We start from the raw sequence: 20,706 nt of genomic DNA, 5'->3' as shown, positions 1-20,706 counted from the left end.
TGCTTATTATCTTGATGGGATTTATCGCCTGTTTTGTAGGAAGATGAAAACATTTGGTACTATTTTGTCAATAAAGCAGAAGTATTTTTGTCAAACACTGTCATTATATACCAATCTGAAACATCAGAATCAGCTAACAGCCTATTTTAAGCTTCCATCAAGATAATAGGTTTATGTTGGATGCTTTTCATGAACAAAATTGATGGTAGTTTCTCAAGTTCAATATACTGACATCTCTTTTTCCTCACACATGAAAAAACCCATTCTGTGTTTTTTGGCAGAAACTGCCTTTCCCTGTGTTTACCACGGTTGCCTAGGGGAAATCCTGACACTGATTATCAAAAGCAACACTACTACATTAACAGGCTGCATTAATGACCTCTTTTTTAATCCTATGCAGCTCAAAGTGAAAATTAACATGCAGGCATTTGAAAGACATTTGTGCTCGCTCCCTGCTTCCCAAGCATCTATTTCTAAGGCTATAACCATGCCAAAGAAAACTGTAGTTACTTGCTATGTCAACTATCATCTTACACAAATCACTGGGTAACTGCATAGCTGTACTAGGGCAATCACTATTAAACTACCAGTGGTCATCGGCACAGCAGTCTCAAAATGAGCTCGGCAGGGAAGGGCCAAACTGTTCACTCCAAATACACCCGAGTGATTCTTCAGTGGTGATCCAAGAGGCCAAGACCTGAATGCAACACTAACAACGCTGCACAGCATGTGACATACTGCTTTGAAATGCTCTTTTGTCAAATAGAGCGATTTTAAGTTCTGGCTGCTTAACTGCTAAAGAGAAAAAGGGTTCAGCATCTGGGAACAGTGATTCCATCTTCCACAGCAAACTGACCATTGCCTCCAGTCAAGAATTGCTAATGGCTGAAGCAGCAACTCTGAGCAACCCTTCCTTTGGTCTCAGAGGAAAACCCAAACTCCGTTGTTAACTCTAGGCTTACAAGGCTTAGGAAACAGTTCTAAAGTAACCTGGTCCTTCCTGGCACACTGAGCATCCCCAGATGCAAGACAAGTAGTTAGGATAAAAGGAAGAAAAGAAATCATGTTTTAAATGGTTCTTTTCACTGTGCAGACTGTGTTTTGGTCACCTACATGAGCTTCACTACATCCACACAGCACCATTATCTGCGGTGGTACAAGCGAGCAGCAGGTCTCTGGCAAAACAAGAAGGATGCTAGTTGAATTTACAGAGCTTGGTTGGTTAGGAATGGAGATGAATGCCCACACCACACTTCTACAGAAGCATTCAGTGATCTCTCCCAAGGAAGTTTCCCATTCCTGCCACCAGGCATTCAACTATTGAGTTAATACAGAGCAACAATGAAATTCTGTGTTTCTTTTCATTTTTACCAGAAAAAACAAAGACCACGACTGGAGCATCTGGCATAGGCTCCAATATTGTGCAAACATTAATCCATCTCTAATTCAGGCCATGACCTTAATACCAGTCCAGTTCTTAATCATCTGGCTGTGCCAGTGCAGCTAGCACTCATTTCACTTGACACAAGACCTACCTAATAACTAACATAAACCTGCCACAGTGCTTGACAATGCTTCTCTTACTTCCCAATTGCAATCTACTGACCTGCTGGATTTTGTTTTCATAACAACTTCTAGACTGTACTCACAACAGCCAAATCACCTCAAAGAATCCCAGAAGACTTTATTAAAGAAAGGGACTCTCCAGTATTGAAAAAGGAACATGCTCATACCAGCACAGCACCAAAAACCTGAAGCTACAAAATGGGAAACTATGTAGTCTCACTTCCAACACATCTGCATCATAGCACCCAAATTTCATGTGCTCCAAAGCTGTGCCTGCTCACCCACATGAGTGCACAGGTAGTTTGAGGGGCTGCTGCTTTGAGGGGAAATGCCAGCAGCATAGAAGAGTAGGGACCATACCATGGTAGCAAGCAAGAGATGACACAGAACTAAACAAGAATTGTCCCAAGTGAAGCTCTGAGAGAAAAGACTGAAGGCCTCCAGAGATCACTCATCAGCTTCCCTCTACTTCCCATGACTATCAACAGCAGAGAATTTGAGATAAGAGCTTCAAACTAGCTCCTCAGGGGGAAAAACCTCAAAAGACCAGTTTATCATATGATAATGATACTCCTTTTGATAGCCTACAATTCTGAGTCACAAATCTGCTTAATATATCCTAAAGAGGGGTTATCCAAACAACTTAAAACAAAAGCAACAAGTGAGAACCACTGAAGAAGCTGCTGGCTTAAAACCCCACTGTCCCAGAGCCACCTTCCTCTTCCAACAGAGCAGCAAGAGTTCCTCTCATGAAAAACATCATGAAGACTTTGAGGGGAACAAAGCTGAGATGAAGAACATTTCCCTTTAACTCTCCTAAATAGTTTTAAGGCAGAAAGAGTTTCCCTTGCTTCCCTTGAAGATTTCTCCTATTTTTTTCTGCATGGTAGATATCTAAGAACTTTTCTAGATTCAAATAAATGAATGTACAGGTTGAATACCATGACATAAATCTACTGGAATCAGGAACAAGTGTATTTCAAAATTAACCTTTTGATATTCAGATGGAAAAATACTCCACTATGAGAGCAGGAGCATCGGTACAGGATTAGCCTGCTGTGTAACAGCTATTTGAAACCAGGCTAAAGCATTGTCATATTCTGAACACAAAGCCAGCCATGAAGGTACCTTGCTCTGTAGTCCCGAAGACATTACATTAATGTGTTGCAAACCTCACAGAAGTGGAGACCATGCACAATACCCGCAGCATTCCAGGCAGCGGTTTGTCCACTGCATCTTCCCCACCTGTGCCTTCAGCCTTTCTTCTGTTTACAGTTAACTCGTGCTTCCAAAGAAATTGGATCAACACAGGAACTGTAGTTCACCTTAGCTGGGAATTCAGCGTTTGGATCCCCTGCTTTCCAGTGCAAAGGTAATTAGGAACAAGCAATATCATACAGGCACATACTGGCTTTCTGGAGCCACCATCCACCAACCTAAAGCCACATCTCCAGATCCAGGATGCATTTTATGGAAAACAAGCCCCAAAGTTACTGTTACCAGCTAAATTTGACAGCAGCGCATAAAGGGAAAACCTCTCCGGAACATCTTAATGCTGCGTATCAACAGTTACTGATTAACTGAAGTCTTCAACTTATCTGAGGCCAAAAGGACTGCGCTCTGTGTGTATGTATGACTGCTGCACAGGAACAGTGGAAGCAAATTGGTGCAGGACAGGCATAAATAGTTGCATAAAGTAACTCTCTGTTGTGGTTACCTCGAACTTTAACCAAGGTCAGACCACAGTTTCCATCAAGATTATAAGCCCACATGAATGCCTCTACACCAATAAAATATTACAATCTTCAGTTGCTAGGTCTAAATATTTGGCTTTGCTCCTTGTGCCTCAAACTCCAGGCACGCTCCGCTCACAGCAGGACTTCTGGATCCACAACGGGCTGGTAGCACCATGAAGCATCTGCAGCCATTGCTTCCCTACAATAAACCACCCAGCCCAATTCAACAGCTGCTATACCTGTGCCTTGTAGAAAAACACCAACTTACACATCATTTGCCACTTCGATAAGCACTCAGTGCTCAAATGCTATTCTAATTAAAACATTTCATCACAGTTACCTATTAAAGGTTTGAAGAGCACAGCTAGGAAGCAAGCACCCTATCTCACAGAGAAGCTCCACAACCAGCATTTCTGGTTTAACGCGTCCCAGTCAATGATACCATGATCCTTTCAGATCCTTACAGCAAGCAACTAGGCAGCTCTCACTTCACAGTAAAGGTCGCTTTCAAGTTTTCCTTGTATCCTAGGGATTCACAAAGCCTGAGATTTCCAACCCCATCTCCATCTAGCACTGACAACACTCTGACTAGTTAGATTTGTACATAGCTATATAAAACAAAGACCACGGCTTCTGAGTTTGTGTCTATAAATACAGCACATTTGGTTTAAGTTCTTCTGTGGCAGAAGTGGGTTAGGATTTACCACACTTTGATATCAGTATTCACCTGCTACTCCAAAGGAAGCAGGCATATTTCTGACTACCATAACCCACCTTTAGGATGACAGAAGTCTTTCTCCAAGGGGAAAGTCCCAACGCTGCACAGCACTGGGCCACCCAGTGACCTACATACACCAGTGGTGGAGTTCAGCTTCCACTCTGTAATTAAACGACCTAGACTCGTCTCACTCAGCTGTGCTAGAACACACAATCAATCAACCCAGAGAGTGCCGTTTGGTTCAGGAGGCACACAGCCCAACCTGAGCTCACCACAGCTGCCAAACGACACACTACTACACGTGCCATACCCACTACTGCGTACAACCATCACGTACCTTAGAGCCGTATCTCCTTCTCTTCATGCAAAAAGGTCCTTTCACCCCACCACCCCTCACCACCGATGCGGAGCTCTGCAGCAAACCCCCCACCACCGCCCAGCCCCTCTAACGAGACAAGGAAGGGCACCTTTGTGCGGGGACCCATTGATGCTCTCGGAGCTTGACTGCATGTCCACCGTGGCTCTCCGGAGGCTGCTGAAATAAGCCCTGGACCTGGAGAAGCTGCTGCGGGGGGACCGCCCGTGAGGGCCGCCGAAGAGGGCGGAGGTGCCGTCCTTTCGGGCGAAGATGCCGCTGAAGAACCGCAGAAGCCGGTGCTCGTGGGCGGCGGCGGCGGGGCCCTCCCGGCCCAGCCGCTCCGAGAGCCGCTGCAGGTCGCTGTTATCCAGGGTCCGGTTCTTGCTCTTGCTCCGCTCCCAGCGCTCCAGCTGGGAGAGCGGGTCCGCCTGGCTCAGCACCTCGCCTACATCCAGCGTGTTCCGCTTCTCGGGGGGTCCGGCGGCGGGCGGCGAGCCCCGAACCGTGGCACCCCCGCCCTGGCCCGGCGGCGGCGCGGGGAGGCAGCCGGAGCTACTGTGCCGACGCACCCGGGCCGGCGCCCGCGGCAGCTCCCCGCCGCCGCTCCAGTGCCTGAAGCTGAAGCTCCGCCGCAGCAGGCCCGGCTGCCGCCAGGGGCTCTGCCCCCGCTCCGCCGCCGGGGCCTCGCCCGAGCGGCCTGACGGCGGGCCGCTACCCGCCGGCCCCACATCCTCGTCCGTCGGGGAGGCTGCGGGCCCGGCCCCGCCGCCACAGGTGTCCGCCGGCTCCCCGCCGCGCTCCGGGGCAGGGCTGCCCCGCGGCCCCCCGAGGGCCAGCTCGGCGGGGAAGGGCGGCCCCGCTCGCCGCGGCACCTTGAGGCGACCCAGCTCCAGCTGCCCCGTGCTGAGGGTCCTGAAGGTGCGGAAGCCGCAGGGGCTGGGGACGCGGTCCCGCTCCTCGCCTTCTTCCTCGCCCTCCTCCTCCTCCACCAGCAGCAGCCCGGCCCTGGTGAGGCTGGAGGAGCCCGGCGCACGGCTCCCCCCGCGCCGCCCGCGGCGGGGCAGCTCCGGGCCGGGATGGCCGCTCTCGGGCGCCAACAGCTCCTTCTTCACCATGGTCACGGAGATGCGGTACACGGTCTTCCGCTGCGGGGTGCCCCGCTGCATCCTCTCCGGGGAGGAGGCGGCGGCCGGCGGCTCGCTGCTGCTGTCCAGAAGATACATGTCTGTCCCCGCTGCCCTCCTCCCTTCAGGCGGCAGCATCCAGCGCGGGCATCGCAACGAGATGGAGGTGTCGGAGAGACGTGGGTTCCCTGGAACCGCGAATGGAAACGCAGAACCGCAACCCGATTAAAATGATATTAATAATAGAAATGGGTTCTAAAGCCACGCCGAGGTGTCGGAGCCGGCGGCGGGGTCACCCCCGCTCCCGCTCCCCGCCGGCGACCGCCGCCATCCAGCCCCTTCCGCGACACATCCAGAGAGCAGCTACGTCCGTGCCGCGGCCGCATGCATCGTCCTGCGGATCCCGAAATGCATTGCCGGGGAGCAGCACTGTCCGGTGTTCACGGGATTAGAGCAGCAGCAGCAGCAACCCTCGATTTCATTGTTTACCGCACGTTTGCGGATCCTGCCTCCTTTCCCCCCCTCCGCCGGGTAAATCCGATTAGTTCCGTCCGCAGGCTGGGGGGGGGAGGGGGGGGGAGCGGGCAGCGCCGGCCCCGCTGCCCCTGCGGGGCTGCAAGGGGGCCCGCTTGGGAACGCAAACGCCGCCGTTCGCCCGCCGCGGGTGCCGGAGCGCCCGGCCCAAGCGCACGCCCCTGGGCGGGCAGGCGGCGGCGGCGGCGAGCGCAGGGCGGGCGGGCAGCGGCAGTCGCGGCTCGCCCAAGGCCCGGACTGGAGTCCCGCCCGCACAGGAGCAGGAGGGAAGCGGCGAGACGCAAGGCAAGGAGGGACGGCATCAGGGAGCACGGGGCGCAGCCGGGAGGAAGGGCAGCGCCAATGCACCGCTTGTTTTCCCTCTTCCAAACCCACCACTCTCATTGCCCAACCAACAGCACCATGCAGGCCCATGCGAGGGCAACGCAAGTCTTAAACCAAGATTTTAAGTGCATCTGAGCCGACCGTGCTGTACATCCCAAGATCCTGGATGCAGGATGACTGGAGAGCAACACAGCCTTTTTCACAGAATCCCAGACGGGTTTTGGCTGGAAGGGACCTTAAAGCTCATGAGGCCCCAATTCCCTGTCACGAGCGGGAACACCTTCCACTAGAGCAGGTTGCTCCAAGCCACATCCAACCTGGCCTTGAACACGGCCTTCACTGAATATTTGAACTGGATGCACTCCTTTCACACCCATCCTGCCAATGCTCCAGCAGTCCAGAGCAGGGTTGCTGAAGTAATTAACAACCAATAGACACCAACACTGAAAAAAAGTCCTAAGAAAGCCCTGATGGCAGACACAGGAATTTAATAAATATAAGGAATAAGGTTTGTGGGTTCCATGATTAATAAAGCTCCAAAACCCATCCTCGACTGCCTTGTACAGCCCTTCCAAGCCTACAATCAAACACCTTTTACCAATGCCAATAAGGTTCAAAAGCAGTAAGTACATAAAAATGAATTGAAGATATAAAGGAGATCCCTGAGCAGCTCAAGGGGCCAAGAAGAAACCTGGGAAGGGGCTTTGGCCAAGGGCCTGTAGCTTTAAGATCCCTTCCAACCCAAGCCAGGCTGGGATTCTGTGTATCTTCAGCAGACACCTGATCAAAACCCACCTTACAGAAAAAGCCTTAAGACCAGCCAAACCTAAGCTCTCCCTTGACCAGCCTGAGCACAGTTCGCAGCTCCTTGTAAATGTGGTTCACTACCATATGACAACAGGAGATGTTCCCATTTCTCAGCCACCCCAAAGGCCATTTCCCATAGGTATTTCTAAGGTAGGTGCCAGAACCTGTTAAGGAACACGAGTCTAATAAGAAATCCAGAATAATCATCACAAACTACACACTAACTGAATGCAAATCCCGAGAACCACCGCACTGGGCACCGACATTGTGGCTCCAGCGGGATCCGGGCCGCAATTTCCAGCGCGCCGCTCCAGCAAAGCGAGCCGCTTTCAGGAGTGGAATGGACCATTTCTCATCCTCCGGGATGACGGACCCCTTCCCAGGAACCACTTCCAGCGGCAGGCAAACAGCCCGCACATTCCTGCCAGCCTCTCCGGGGCATCCCCCGGCCTCTGCCTCTGTCCCGGCGCTGCAGGCTGGGAATACTCCATCCATCATCCAGCTCGAGGTGCTGCAACAGCTCCTCCACGGGGAGGAGCAGATCATAAGCTCTGGCGAGCTGCATACTCATCACAACTCGCTACCCTGCGACTTCTTCAAAGGCTTCTTGTAAATAAGACTTCTTGTAACACAACTGCCTTTGCTGACAGTCCATACCCCATCATCTGCAGGTCTTGTCTTGCTTCACCAATGGAGAGAGAAAGGACAACAGCTTTAAGGAATCTGTCATGAGTTTGCCCCAGAGCAGGGGCATAATTCACAGAATAGAACCACAGATTGGTTTCCTGTAGCCCCTTTAGGCACTGGAGCTGCTCTAAGGTCTCCCCTTAAGGAGCCTTCTCTTCTCCAGGCTGAACCAGCCCATGGGCTTCATGTTGAATATTCTGTCCAAAACTACTATGGAGGCCTATGCAGTACACTTCACTGAAGGGATTCTGCCTGGAGTCCGTGCACAGCATCGCTTCACTGTGCCCACATCAGCCAAGACCTGAGCAGTCTGAGCAGCAACAGCACATCCTCCCTGTCCGACTACTCCTCCCATTGTGCAATTAGCACGGATCCGGTCCCAGAACAGAAGTCTCTCAGGCCCTGGGACAAGAACAGCCAGAGGCCACAGCAGCCAACCCAAACAAGTCATTTGGCTCACAGCCCACACTGTGTGTCCTGAAGGGCCCTCGACAGCAGATCCCAGTTACCTCTCCTTCTGCAGGCAGCTGGAAGCACCGACTATGACACACACACACAAGGATGAGGCTTCTGGAAGGTGCCAGGTCCACTGCTCTGATGACACGAGTATGCACCCTTCATTTACCACACCTAACCAAACACCTGCAAATCATATGCTACCTTCTGCCAAGGACATGGAATACCTCCAAAGGATTTTGCTTGACAAAGTCTTACTGACCCTCAAAGATATTGACATTTAAAAGCAATGTCATGCAAATCCTCCATTCAATGTAGCCATTAAGGGTCAGAATTGCCACTTGTCATTCTACTGCTGAGGTCAAGCCTACCTACATTGCTTTGCAGACCAACATCAGCAACAGAACCAGCCCTCAGTGTGTTTCTACAAGAAACATAAAGCCTTTTGACTATGCGGAATATAACAATTTGACTTACCACTCTACAACTGCCTGACAGGAGGATGGAGCCAGGAGGGGCTGGGCTCTGATCCAAAGGAACAAGGGATGGGACAAGAGGAAACGGCTTTAGGCTGCACCAGGGGAGGTTTAGATGGAGCTGAGGAACAATTCCTTCCCCACAGTGTGCTCAGGCATTGGAACAGGCTTCCCAGGGCAGGGCTGGAGTCACCGTCCAAGGCCTCAGTGCCATGGGTTAGTGGTGGCCTTGGCAGTGCTGGGGAGTGGTTGGACTGGGTGAGCTTAAAGGTCTTTTCCAACCTGGTTGAGTCTGTGACTTTTTCACATGGGCTCATCCACAACACTGCCACCCCCAAGCAGCAAAACCCAGCCTGATGCTAAAGCTGTTCCCCACCAGAGGAGCACTCCACTGCAACTCAGTATCACCATCTTCAGGAACAAAACCCAATCCTCTGTTTAAATCACTGCAGTGAAATACAGGTCACGTGGGTATCTCTGATACATCTTAAAATGCTTCAACAATCTTACATGGACTGTGCCATCACTGTCTGCTTTGCTTTACAACCCCAGCGCTGTGGTAGTATGAGCTGCATCAGTAGCAAGACAATGCACTGCTAAAATGAGGCCATGAATTAAAATACACCAGATTAAAACAAAAACAGGGATGAAAACTAGGATCAGGAGAAATGCAGAGGGAGCACAGCACTTGTGAATGCAGCATTCGTTGATTCCCATCCCAAATCATGTTCTGGAGTTTCCCAGCATCACTTTGCATTTTCTCTGTTCCCAAGAACTCTTTGCTAAAAGACACCTGGATTTCACATTCTTGCACACTCCATCACTCCAGGCAGACAGCATCATTCCAAGCAGCTGTTCCTGGATAAAAAAAACTATGATGGAAGACTAAATTAGGTCACCTGAACAGTTCTTAGAGTAATTCAGATGTGATTTCACTTTTCTGTTGTAGAGATACTGTGCTCCATCCGCTGTTTGTCATTACAGATCAGTTCAATGAGGAAACAAGAGGAGGCATCTGGACCAAAACAACATTGTGCTGGAGGGTACCAGCAATACAGAGACCAAATTCACGGTCTCTCTCAAGCCACAGGGTTTGCATTAAGCCACTGATGTGTGTTCTTCTGTCACTGTGCACTTGTCCATTTAAACAAGCCTGAATTCACTGTAGGCAATTCTTTACTAAGATGACGAACAGAGCTCTCACAACAATACAGAAAATAGAAGCTACCAGCAAGAAGTCAGCATTTGTTATCAATAATGATCTTACTGTCAGCACAATGAAACCACATTCCTGCCCTAAAAACACTGGATGCTGAGCAGGAAAGAAAATAAGGGTGATGGGATGTGTAGTAAAAAATGTAACTCAGTAATTTGTCTCTCACCAGCAGGGAAACAGAATGTTTGCTTGCCTCCAGTTGAGGGTAAACAAGGTTGCAGCAAGCTCATTCAAAGCGCATAACACTTCAATGGGCCTCCCATCCCTTGCAGAGATCTCGCAAGGGGGTCACAACAGAAGCTATCCCATACACAGAAGCAGCACATGTCCTAGGAACAGAAAACTGACTCCAACAGCAGTTCCTCACACTGTGTGCTTTCAAGCTTCAAGAGGTCGGTGTCCCTGCTCCAGGAAGGTGATACGCTTCAATGCCAGGGCTGCTCTGCCATATGGGATAACACAGTGTACAGTACTTGTCCTGTTAATTCCTAAATGTGGATTATACTACTTCCTTTCACTCAGATTATACCTATTATGTACTACACAGATTGTACCTCTTATGTATACTTATTATGTACTTTATGTAGCCTAAAAGGCTCATGCTTCACGAGAATATATTCTTTTATACTAGAAATAAAATAATGAAACACCTTTGACTCGCAGCTGTTCAGTGAAGATGAATGAAGGGGAAACGGGAAAAAGCAAGAGTTAAATCAATTATCTTCTTGGGTTTTTAGCATGATCCATGCTGAAGATACTGTTTTGAAAGAATTCTCTTATTGGACAGCTTCAAGCAAGCCCTGAATTGCACTATTTCTGATGTCCAAGTGTGGCAGATTTCATCACTGCAATTTACTTAAAAGAACAGAACAAATCTCATCTTTTAAAGGGGAAAAGCATGAAAAGTCTTCATTTTCTTTCTGCATGACTAAGATTATCCTTCCCCTTTCTGCCTTGAGCTGCTGGAGCCATTACAATAAATACATTTCACTTATCCATCTGCTGCTCTTCGGCTTAAAAGCAAAACACCTTACTGCAGCTGTATTTCTACTGAATAAAACAGGATAGTCCCAAGTTATCATCTCACCAAACAAACAGGCATCCAGAGAATTAAGTACACAGGATTCATCGTCCCACTTTAAGTATAGATCTTTGTAGGTCACATCATCTGACGCAGGACTCACAGGCTTCTGCTGCTCCAGAACGTAACTGAAGCAGCACAGCAGGCAGAAGTAAACCACAGAAACCACGTTTTCCCTTCATTCATCCTTTAGGACACTGAAGCATGCAGCACCCTGCCCCGAGAGCTGTAGTGTGCACCTTCACAGTGCTCAATCTGCCCACTGAAGGTGGCACAATTAACGAAGTTTATAATCCTCGCATTCCCCCAGGGCTTTTGGTATGGAATGGCCAATATTAAAGCCACCCCCATTTTGTGCTCTGCTGTCTCCCAGCATTCTGGTGACTAAAACTCACATACACTCGTCAAACTCCAGTCAAGAGCTGTAGATGAAGCAGACCACAGTATAAAACCAAACCACATCACTTCATAGGCAAACATTAACTGTTAAAACTGAGGCAGCAGGCACTAAAGCAGTACACCATCACCCTAAGGAACTCAGCAGAGATGCTACAAGTTCTCCCTGCCCCTGCAATGTTAGCACTGAGTTACCTGCAGTTTTACATGCTCCTATGGGGAAAGGAGAAGTGTTACCACTCTGCAGCCCCACAATCAACTTCCCAAATGATCCCAAAACTCAGCTTCCACTTTAATCCAAGCTGCTAACATAGAATCCCAGACTGGTTTGGGTTGGAAGGCACCTTAAAGGTCAAGGCCAGGTTGGACACAGGGGCTTGGAGCAACCTGCTCTAGTGGAAGGTGTCCCTGTCCATGGCAGGGGCTGGAGCTTGATGAGCTTTAAGGTCCCTTCATCCCAAGCCATTCTGGGATTCTATGATAACATGAAACCAACCTGAGTAGTGGTGTTTTCAAGCCATCCTGGAGCTAAGTAGCCACAAAGGTTTAGCAAATACAAAGATCATGGGTTTGGATAAATGCTTTTCTGAAAACTATATCTTGATCCAAAGGGGCACTAAAATACATAGCATAAGATGGTAAAACACACTATGCAAGTCAGCAGACCTAACCAGCTTCAATTCATATGTAGCTTGCTCAAGTCTTGATTAACACAGCAGCTACACCTGCACAACTACCTTCAGCTTTACAGCTCTGCCACTTCTGCAGCTCCAGCCTGGTTCCACCCTTCATAAATTCCACAGAACAAACCTTTCTCTTAGCCATCACAGCCCCTTTTCTTTGGCTTCGGGAAGTTACACAACACAGTATGAATGTGCGTGTCGAGTTCAGGTTTACTTACACTTCTGTCTGTAGCATGTGGATCTCTGCGAACTCCACACACAGCCACCAAAGAGAATGGAACTACTACCATGCATTTGGAAGAAGGAAGGGAAGAGAAAGCTAGAATTAGATCAGAAAATCAGTCTTGCGAAATGTACCCCGTGACAGATAATAGCTGCTTGTATGTACAAGCCGGTAATAACAGGCCTGGGAGTCTGTCAAGAGTTGACTTGTCAAAAATAACACAGGACACAGGAAGTTGGAAGCTGGAAGTGAGGGTGGATAGTAAGAAAATAGAGCTAAAAAAACCCCAAATCAGCACAGAACCCCCTGTGGCTGGGTTAGGCTTGGCCAGGGCCATCCACCAGACATCCTAGGAGAGCACAGGCACACCAGGACCATGCTCTTGCAGGCCCTACTCTACCAAGATGCTGACAGTGCTTACTGCTACACAGACAGCACCAGCTGGTAGCAGCGAGCTTTTCGGCACCCCTCAGCATCGACAGCACTCAAGCCCCAGTGTGCATCAGGTGTGAGAACACAGTCAGCTGCTCTCCTGTATCAGTCTTCTCCACAGAGCAGCAACGTTTGAACTGAGAAACAAGTTACAAGCACCTGCATGTGCTGCTCTGATCTCCTCTGACACAACGGACCACGTCTCACATGCCACCGAGACAGATTTGTTTCTGTAACTCTGTACAAGGCCATGGGATGGATCCTGCACACCCTTTTAGGTGTTTCAATATCACAAGACAGTGGAAAACCTTCAGGTCCTTGCTACAAAGAAGCTGCAACACTACGAGACAGTAGCCAAGGAAGCTGAAGGGGCTCAAGGGTTTCCTTCCAGATTTGCAGGAGTGTTAAGTAGGGAATGGTGGCAGGAGGCAGAGATCTGAAACAGAGGTTTACATCTGCTGGAAAATACTATGGAATACCAGCACTCCAGTACTTCCAACACTTTCTGTATGTTCAGTTTGCCCCTATGTAATGGACACAGATACTACTTGAATGCAAGATTAAAACCTGAATATCAGTATTTTCCATTGATGAGATTTCTTACAGGAACTTCTAATACACATCTATTTGTCTTAATTCAGTAAGTTCACAAATCCCCCCTTACAGATACACCGTTTCACACCCTATTTCTTTCATCATGTTGCTGGCAAGAAGCGTTATGATGGACAATATGGCTGTTATCTGAAGTCCTACCAAGCAGTTTTAATGTAGAAGATTCATCTTTTACCACTTTAGAAGCTCTGCCTGAAAGAGAAGCACTGATTAACTCGCAGACCATGAGGAAACACACTTTTATCTGTGAATTTTGATTAGCCTAGCTCTGAAAGGAAAAGCCAGCTCCTGAAGCCAGCCCTTCCGTCACACATGAGATTATAAATCATGATGTTTCCTCCCTGTCCTCCACTTCTGCTCTCGCCCTCTCCCATTCTTCAAATGGTTTCCATGCCATTTCATTAACAGGATAAGAAAATGAGCATCGTTTTCTAACACACACACACAAAAGGGGGATGGGGGCTGGAAAATTCCCTTCCTTGCTTTCACTGGTGCAGCTCCAAAGCTAAGCAAGCCCAGCTGCTCAGGAAATACCATTGTCATGAACACATTATTGAACATGGAAGAATCAATGGAGATCCCTGTCAGAAGTTTCCCATGCTGCAGACAGGCCAGCAATGATCTAGCTCTTAGGAAACACTTCTCAGCCATGTTCAGCAACTTCATTCTTCAAAATCCAGGCACGTGATCAAAATTCCTTAAGAAGAAATCAAATCACACGTAAATGAAGTGAATTTGAGTCATTTCAATGGGAAGCAGGAGCTGCTCTTCATTACTAGCACCTGACCTAACACTACTTTCACTACACATTGCATTTACTCCAGCCCAAGTGAGGAAAACAACAGTTGTAGCTGAACACGAGTTCCTCTCAAACAGCAAAACCTACTCAGTTTGTGACTGGCTGCTTCTTGGATTCTGTGTTAACAACACGGAAAACACATTAAAGGGCAACTTCAGCCTATTTTGTTATAAATACCTTAATACTACTGAGGTTTCTCTTACTCAGCTGGTAGTGAGGGGCAGTTTTATGAAGCTGAAGTTCCTAGAAGTGCTAGGGGCTCTCCATGACAGCTGTGATGAAGATTTCCCACACCACCTATGCTATTTATCTCAAAATCATGTAATTTCATGTGCCAAACACTGTCCTCAGTCTTAACAAGAGAAAGCTAAGGGTGGAGAGAGCACCTAGAGCTATCTAGCCCTGCTCCAGGTTTCCTGTAGCCCCATTAGGCACTGAAGCTGCTCTAAGGTCTCCCCATAAGGAGCCTTCTCCAGGTTGAAGCAGCCCACCTCTCTCAGCTTGGCTCCAGAACACAGGTAAACATCTAAAGTACTTCAAGAACAGCTTATAAAAGGATGACTTATACATGTATCCTAAGGTTTCTGAACACCTTACATCACAATAAAAGCAAAGTTTCTACATGGGCCACTGAAAACACTCATGAGAAGCACAGTATTCAGCACACCTGGGTAAGGAAGTCAAATAACCCTGTCAGCACTGGCATTGCTTCACTATTCCATAGCTTGAGAAGTTGAGAAAACATCCTTTTTCTTGTTGTTATTAAAGCTTTTATATTTAGGAATCAAAGGTGAATTTCAAGAGATCCAGAACACTACAACAGTGGGAGAAACACTATTGGCAAATGCATTCACCTATGCAAAAATCTTACATACTGAATTGCCGTCACATCAGAAAGCCACCCTGGGCTACTATAAGCACATATGCCACTAAGAGATGACAAATGCCTATTAAGCAAAAGAATCCTAATTGTTGTTAGGACCAGGTAGGGATGACAGCTTAGAGGGTTTTTCATTTAAAGGCCTTCAATTCCTCAAGGAAGGGTAACAGAAGCATTATTCAAAGAAATTCTCTTTACAGCTTTCTCTCGGAGGCTGTGTCTAACACGGTGCGATGAAGAGCATCTTCACCTTCCCTCAAGTGCTTGTTTCATCAGTGGTACCACAAGGAAAGCCTAAATAGATGCACAGACAGCTCTGAGTTACCACCCTTGGGTACTCCAGCACTAACTTCAAGCATGCTTTTCAGACTCTTATGCAGAACAACACATCCCAGTTTTTTTTTGTTGCCAACTAATGTATGTAAATACACTTGACTACATTGAGAAGAGCTCAGGCTATACTTTAGCTACATTCTGCTCTACACCAGTTTTGCTACGATAAGCACATCATTCCATCACATAACTCTCTAGATGCAAAGAGGAGTTGTCAAACTCATCCAGCAAGGTCAAGCATTTAGAAAAGGTCAAGTTGTGCAGTGCATTCCTCACCAGGTCAGGGAGAACACACCCCAGCTCCTGGCTTTCCATTTCTGCACAAATACATGCTTGAAAGTCAATTGCTCACCTTCAGTTACACCTCCAGTCCCACACCACGCACCCCAGCTTACTCCAGTGTTGCATTATGTATTGGTAATAAAACTGCTAACTTCGGCTGCTTTGGTGGTTCTAAACTGAATTCTCTGCAGAAGAATTACTTTGAAGACCACTTTTCAAGTTATAAATACTTAACTCATCACTATTGCTCTGAAAAGTAAAGTTGATTTCTAGCATTCCTCAATTCTGCCACATCAACTGAAATGTACCTGGAATGGTGCTCACACTGCTGCCTGTAACTCCTGACCCAGACCAGAGAAGGGTAAAGGTGACAACACAATCTCCACACTCTGTCCTGCAAACAATGCAAAGAAACCATGCTGGATACTACAGCATCTACACATCGAGGAATCTAACAGGGCCCATTCTCAATACCTCATATTCAGAGCTCTAGCAGACAGCTTAACTGAAAAGACATCCCAGGACTGAAAAGCACAGCTCTTTAAACAAATACAGGTTCACATGCAGCTGAATGAAGAACCATAAGAACTAGCATGCTGGACAGCCAGTCCATGGAGAACCCTTCAGATACCACTAGCATTAAACCACTGAAGTTTACTGCATATGCATGAGCCAAACTTCCACAGTTGGTTTTGCATTGGGTTTTTTTTAGTGCATCTTTCTTCTGATTCCAAAACACAGGTTTCATCCCACATCAGCCTAAGCTAACAGTTACACTAGTGATGCTAGCAAGCACTCTGACCTCAGTAAAAGGTCCCTCTAGCCAGCAATTATTCAGTAGCACTTCAAAACACTGCTCCCAATATGCACCTGAAGGCTGGCTCATCTAAATCATTGCGTGAGGATGATGCTGTATCTCCCCACTAACTTGCCTTTATACCCCAGGCAGGGGCTGGGGTAAATGCTTTGAGTAAAAAGCATTCTGCAGAAATACAGTGCTCTGCTGCTCCTATTGTGAGCTATTCCATTAACCTGAAGTCACAGCATTTGTTAATGCTCCAGATTACTTTGCAGAAGTTACCTTCATAGTCTCTCAAGTTATGATATGAAACAAGCTTTGTGAACCAGAGTCCTGAAGGGCCTGGCAAGTAAGAGGAAAAGCCACATCTTGAAGCTGAAGATTAAAAGGCTGCTTTTAAGTAAAGATTAGTCCTACCAGATGAAAGCTGTAAAGGTGATGTATTTGCCTTCCTGCATACAGAGAATGTGATATGTCAAAAATTCATTCAACAATTCAAGTCTTGTCCACCTTGAAAAACAATGAATGGCTCCCTTCTTATCGGGAAAGGATTTTCAAGTATGCTCCTTATGCTTCTACTATGGCTTTTAGGTCCAAGTTGAATAGTTTGCTTTTGGCATCTGTGAACCTAAATACCAACAGATACTGACCAGAAGGAAATTCTTATTGGGATGATTTACACCTTCTTGATTCTAACAACAATTTCGTAGGCATATTACATCATACACACTTGCACTACAATTCCCACTTGTTATTACACAGCATAAGTCCCCAGTGTTATACCTTATAACAATATAACTACATAGTCCAAAGTTCAGCATATACACGTTAAATGTTATTTCAGCAGGCAATGCCACAAGACAAAGCCCCAGTAAACATTTGGTATCTATTTCTGAACCAAATACGCAGTATGCTACTCTTATACAATCACTCACATGCTAATCTCTAACTGCACAGCCCATCTCCATTAATACTTAATAGGTTATGCTGGCTTATTAATATCCTTACTATATCAAGCAGTTTGAATAGCAGATACTGTAAAACGTGTTAGAAGTAATTCCATTTATAACTTGAGATACAACTCAGCCAAGGCTCCCTGTGCATTTCTTATCCCATGCATGTAACCAAGAGTCACATAAATCACCATGGGAGGTGAATAAAGAAAAATGGCACTGCTTTGCAGTGGCGTCCACTGTGGGCATGCAAACAGTCACTTCATGTAATCGAGTTATGAGCAGCAAGTTCTTTTAACCATTATTCAGTACTTGATGATCATCTTGTCACAGGGAACAGTATGAGAATTAGGACAAATATCATTAGGTCTCAGATTTTGGGTTGCAAGCACAGCCAGAATGGGCAGATACTGATAAAACTTCCCCGTTTCCTCCCTAATTTCAAGCATCTGAGAAACAGAAGAAAAGGATTTCCGAGGAGGGGGAAAAAAGGAAGGAAAAAAAACCCAAACCACATCAGCACTCAGTAGCTCACTGAAACACAGATGAGCTGAGTAAGCGGATTTGAAGGTTGCCAGGTTTTTTGTATTTGGGCACTCCCAAGATGTTTGGGGTTTAAATTAACTTGTAAAGTTACTAATCATATAATCAAAACACTCTTGAAGAATGTTTAAAGACCCAAATGCCATAACAAAGGTTATCAGGTAGAAATATATTTGAGCTGTGAAAAGCCTTTATCCAAACTATGAAGCCATCTGAAATTCACTGAATTTGGGAAATTATTCTGGATCAGACTGGTTTGGTTTGGAAGGGAGCTTAAAATTCATCCAGTTCCAACCCCCTGCCATGGGCAGGGACACCTTCCACTAGAGCAGGTTGCTCCAAGTCCCATCCAGCCTGACCTGAACAATTAGTAGATTTGGCCTCAGCAGTACAAGAAGCCCTCACAAATCTTTAGTTAGTTCCTAGCCATGCAAGTAACTTTCACACCAGCTAACACACAGGAAATATATCCCAATCAGAGCAAGCTTAGCCCATTTTGTCTGCTAGCTCCTGCATACAGAATCACTAGGTTGACAATGACCGTTTATTTAAGATGTATACACTTGAAGTTGAAAGCTGGAAAAGGACGACAATGATGTCAAAGAAATCTAAAACCAAAGATGCTTATTGCCTTACTTGCACCCTTTTACCTAGGTAATACAATACAGTGAATGTCCAAAACACTCGGTGAAAATCAGTCATCATATACCTCTAGTTTGGACTATGGCTTTATGGCAACAAAGAGCCCACCATGCCAATGGGTATGATGACTCTAAGCACTGAAGAAACTGAGGGGAGTTGTGGCTTTTCAGTGGGCTTTGGGGTTGGTTGATTGATTTTATCTTTTTCTTGGTTGGCTGTTTGGTATTTGTGTCTTCTGGGGTTTTGTTTGTCTTGTCTGTGGGTAGGAAAGTATCACAGCGTCACAGTATTGTTAAGAGTGGAAGAGATCTCTGGAGATGATTCAGTCCAAACCCTTGTCAAGGCAGGGCTACCCAGAGCAGGTTACACAGGAAATTAATTCAAACCTACCTGACAGCAATGAAGGAGCACGTTCCTGACCTCAAAACCTGTCCCCTTCATTGGGAAGGAAATAGCATGAAGAATTTACTTAAGAGAGAAAGATCGCAACTGCTGTCCCACTAAACCAGCACATGGAGAAGAACACTGCCAGGTGAAGAGTTCAAACTGTTCATAGGACCTTTTACAAGTTACAACATGGAGGTTGGATCTGGATGAGCTTTAAGGTCCCTTCCAACCCAAACCAGGCTGGGATTCCATGATTCTGTCCCAAAGGCATCAGCAAGAGTACAAAAGGCTACACACTGATTTAGCCTTAGTGATTCAGTGCCAGAGTACCCTTTGCACTTGGGTAGCCTTTCATACATCTGCTAGCACTTCTAAGTCCTTCCCCTGTACATTAGTGTGCATTAATGCTACAAGACTTTTACATGTTAAAAACCAGATGTAGATGGACAGGATTTGCTGACATTCCTTCTAATCACAGCAAGATCCATCTTCTGAAAGTAGTTCAGTTATTCCTACAAATTTAACTAATCAGACCCAAGACTGTTTATCTGCTATTACCATCAAATCCCTACTGCTCAAGTTTTCACACAGCAATGTTGGCAAAAGGTCTGCTTCTTAATTCCAAGTAAGCTTTTGTACACATTCTTATGTTATACAGGGCAGGGTGCTCATGCACCATGTCAACTAAGAGCTAATGAATAATAGCTATAGAAGAGTGATGGCCACTTCAGATATACCAAGTAGGTATTTAGGCAGGTAACTTCAGATTATTTCTGATCCTTAAAGCTGGAGCTAACAATTAACTTGAATTTCAGATAATTCTGAAGTTAACAACAGGATACCTAAGAGCTCAAAGTCATGCTTGAATTTTGTGCTCTTCTTCATAACCCAACCACTCAACACTGAACATCAGCTGCTGGATTTAACACAGCCAGCCAAATACGCTTTTTAGTTTTGGGCACAAGGCTGAAAGTTTAATGCAACTGAAATTTCCTACTGAGAGCAAGTAACATGCAACTTCAACTCCTATGAACGCACTGACACTGATTAAAGAGGCTCTAAAAGCAGAAATGTATCTAGATTCCTTGCTTGGTTTCTGCTGTGTGCAAGATCTTTCTCAGTCTTAAAGTTGAGCATTGAGTCAAGATACCCAAAATACTAAAGACACCTAGCAGAATACAGCATGGGCCAAGCAGCTTAAGAACAAGCTACATACATGTTGTCCCCACTGCTCTTCCCAGTCATACAGTCAGAGAAAACCTGAGGTTGGATGGGACCTCTGAAGATCAACTACTCTAATGCACTGCTCAAACCCTCCTTACTCTTAAATGTATCACACTTCCCTTTGCCAGGCTGAACATACCCAGTCCACATCTCACCCCATGTTAGGGGCATCAGCTCTGTCTTAGCAGCCCTCTAACTCCAGTATAACAGTGTACTTGCTCAGAAACCCAAAACAGGACACAGCTACCCAGCTATCATCTCAGGAATACTAAACGGAGCAAGGATGACTTTCCTTGGCCATCTGGCTTACACTCTTGCTAAGAAGCCCCAAGTACATTTGGCCTCCTCTACAAGGGCACACTGCTGACTCCTTCCCCATATCTCACCAACTTGTGTTTCAAGTATATGGCAGGAGATCACATCAAAGGCCTTCCT

General features: G+C 46.6%; 1 protein-coding gene across 8 annotated transcripts in view; it reads right to left on the bottom strand.

Moving 5' to 3' along the window:
- The window catches only part of AGAP1 (ArfGAP with GTPase domain, ankyrin repeat and PH domain 1), a 327,230-nt gene that overhangs the window by 259,502 nt on the left and 47,022 nt on the right, over positions 1-20,706 (bottom strand). For 2 of the 8 annotated variants that reach the window (XM_061459900.1, XM_061459916.1), the window contains exon 1: positions 4,488-6,183. The exons of 5 other annotated variants lie outside the window; for them this stretch is intronic. In XM_061459900.1, the coding sequence (XP_061315884.1) occupies positions 4,488-5,640 (1,153 nt within the window). In that variant the 5' untranslated portion in view covers positions 5,641-6,183. Of the gene's footprint in view, positions 1-4,487; positions 6,184-20,706 lie in introns of those variants that run through there. One more of the 8 variants, XM_061459907.1, reaches the window with a different exon arrangement.

Source organism: Pezoporus flaviventris, unplaced genomic scaffold (assembly GCF_033815535.1).
Source record: "Pezoporus flaviventris isolate CSIRO_AGI_PZ_B2104156 unplaced genomic scaffold, CSIRO_AGI_Pfla_v1 ptg000001l, whole genome shotgun sequence".
Taxonomy (NCBI): Eukaryota; Metazoa; Chordata; class Aves; order Psittaciformes; family Psittacidae; genus Pezoporus; species Pezoporus flaviventris.
This window is presented reverse-complemented; position numbering and strand designations above follow the sequence as displayed.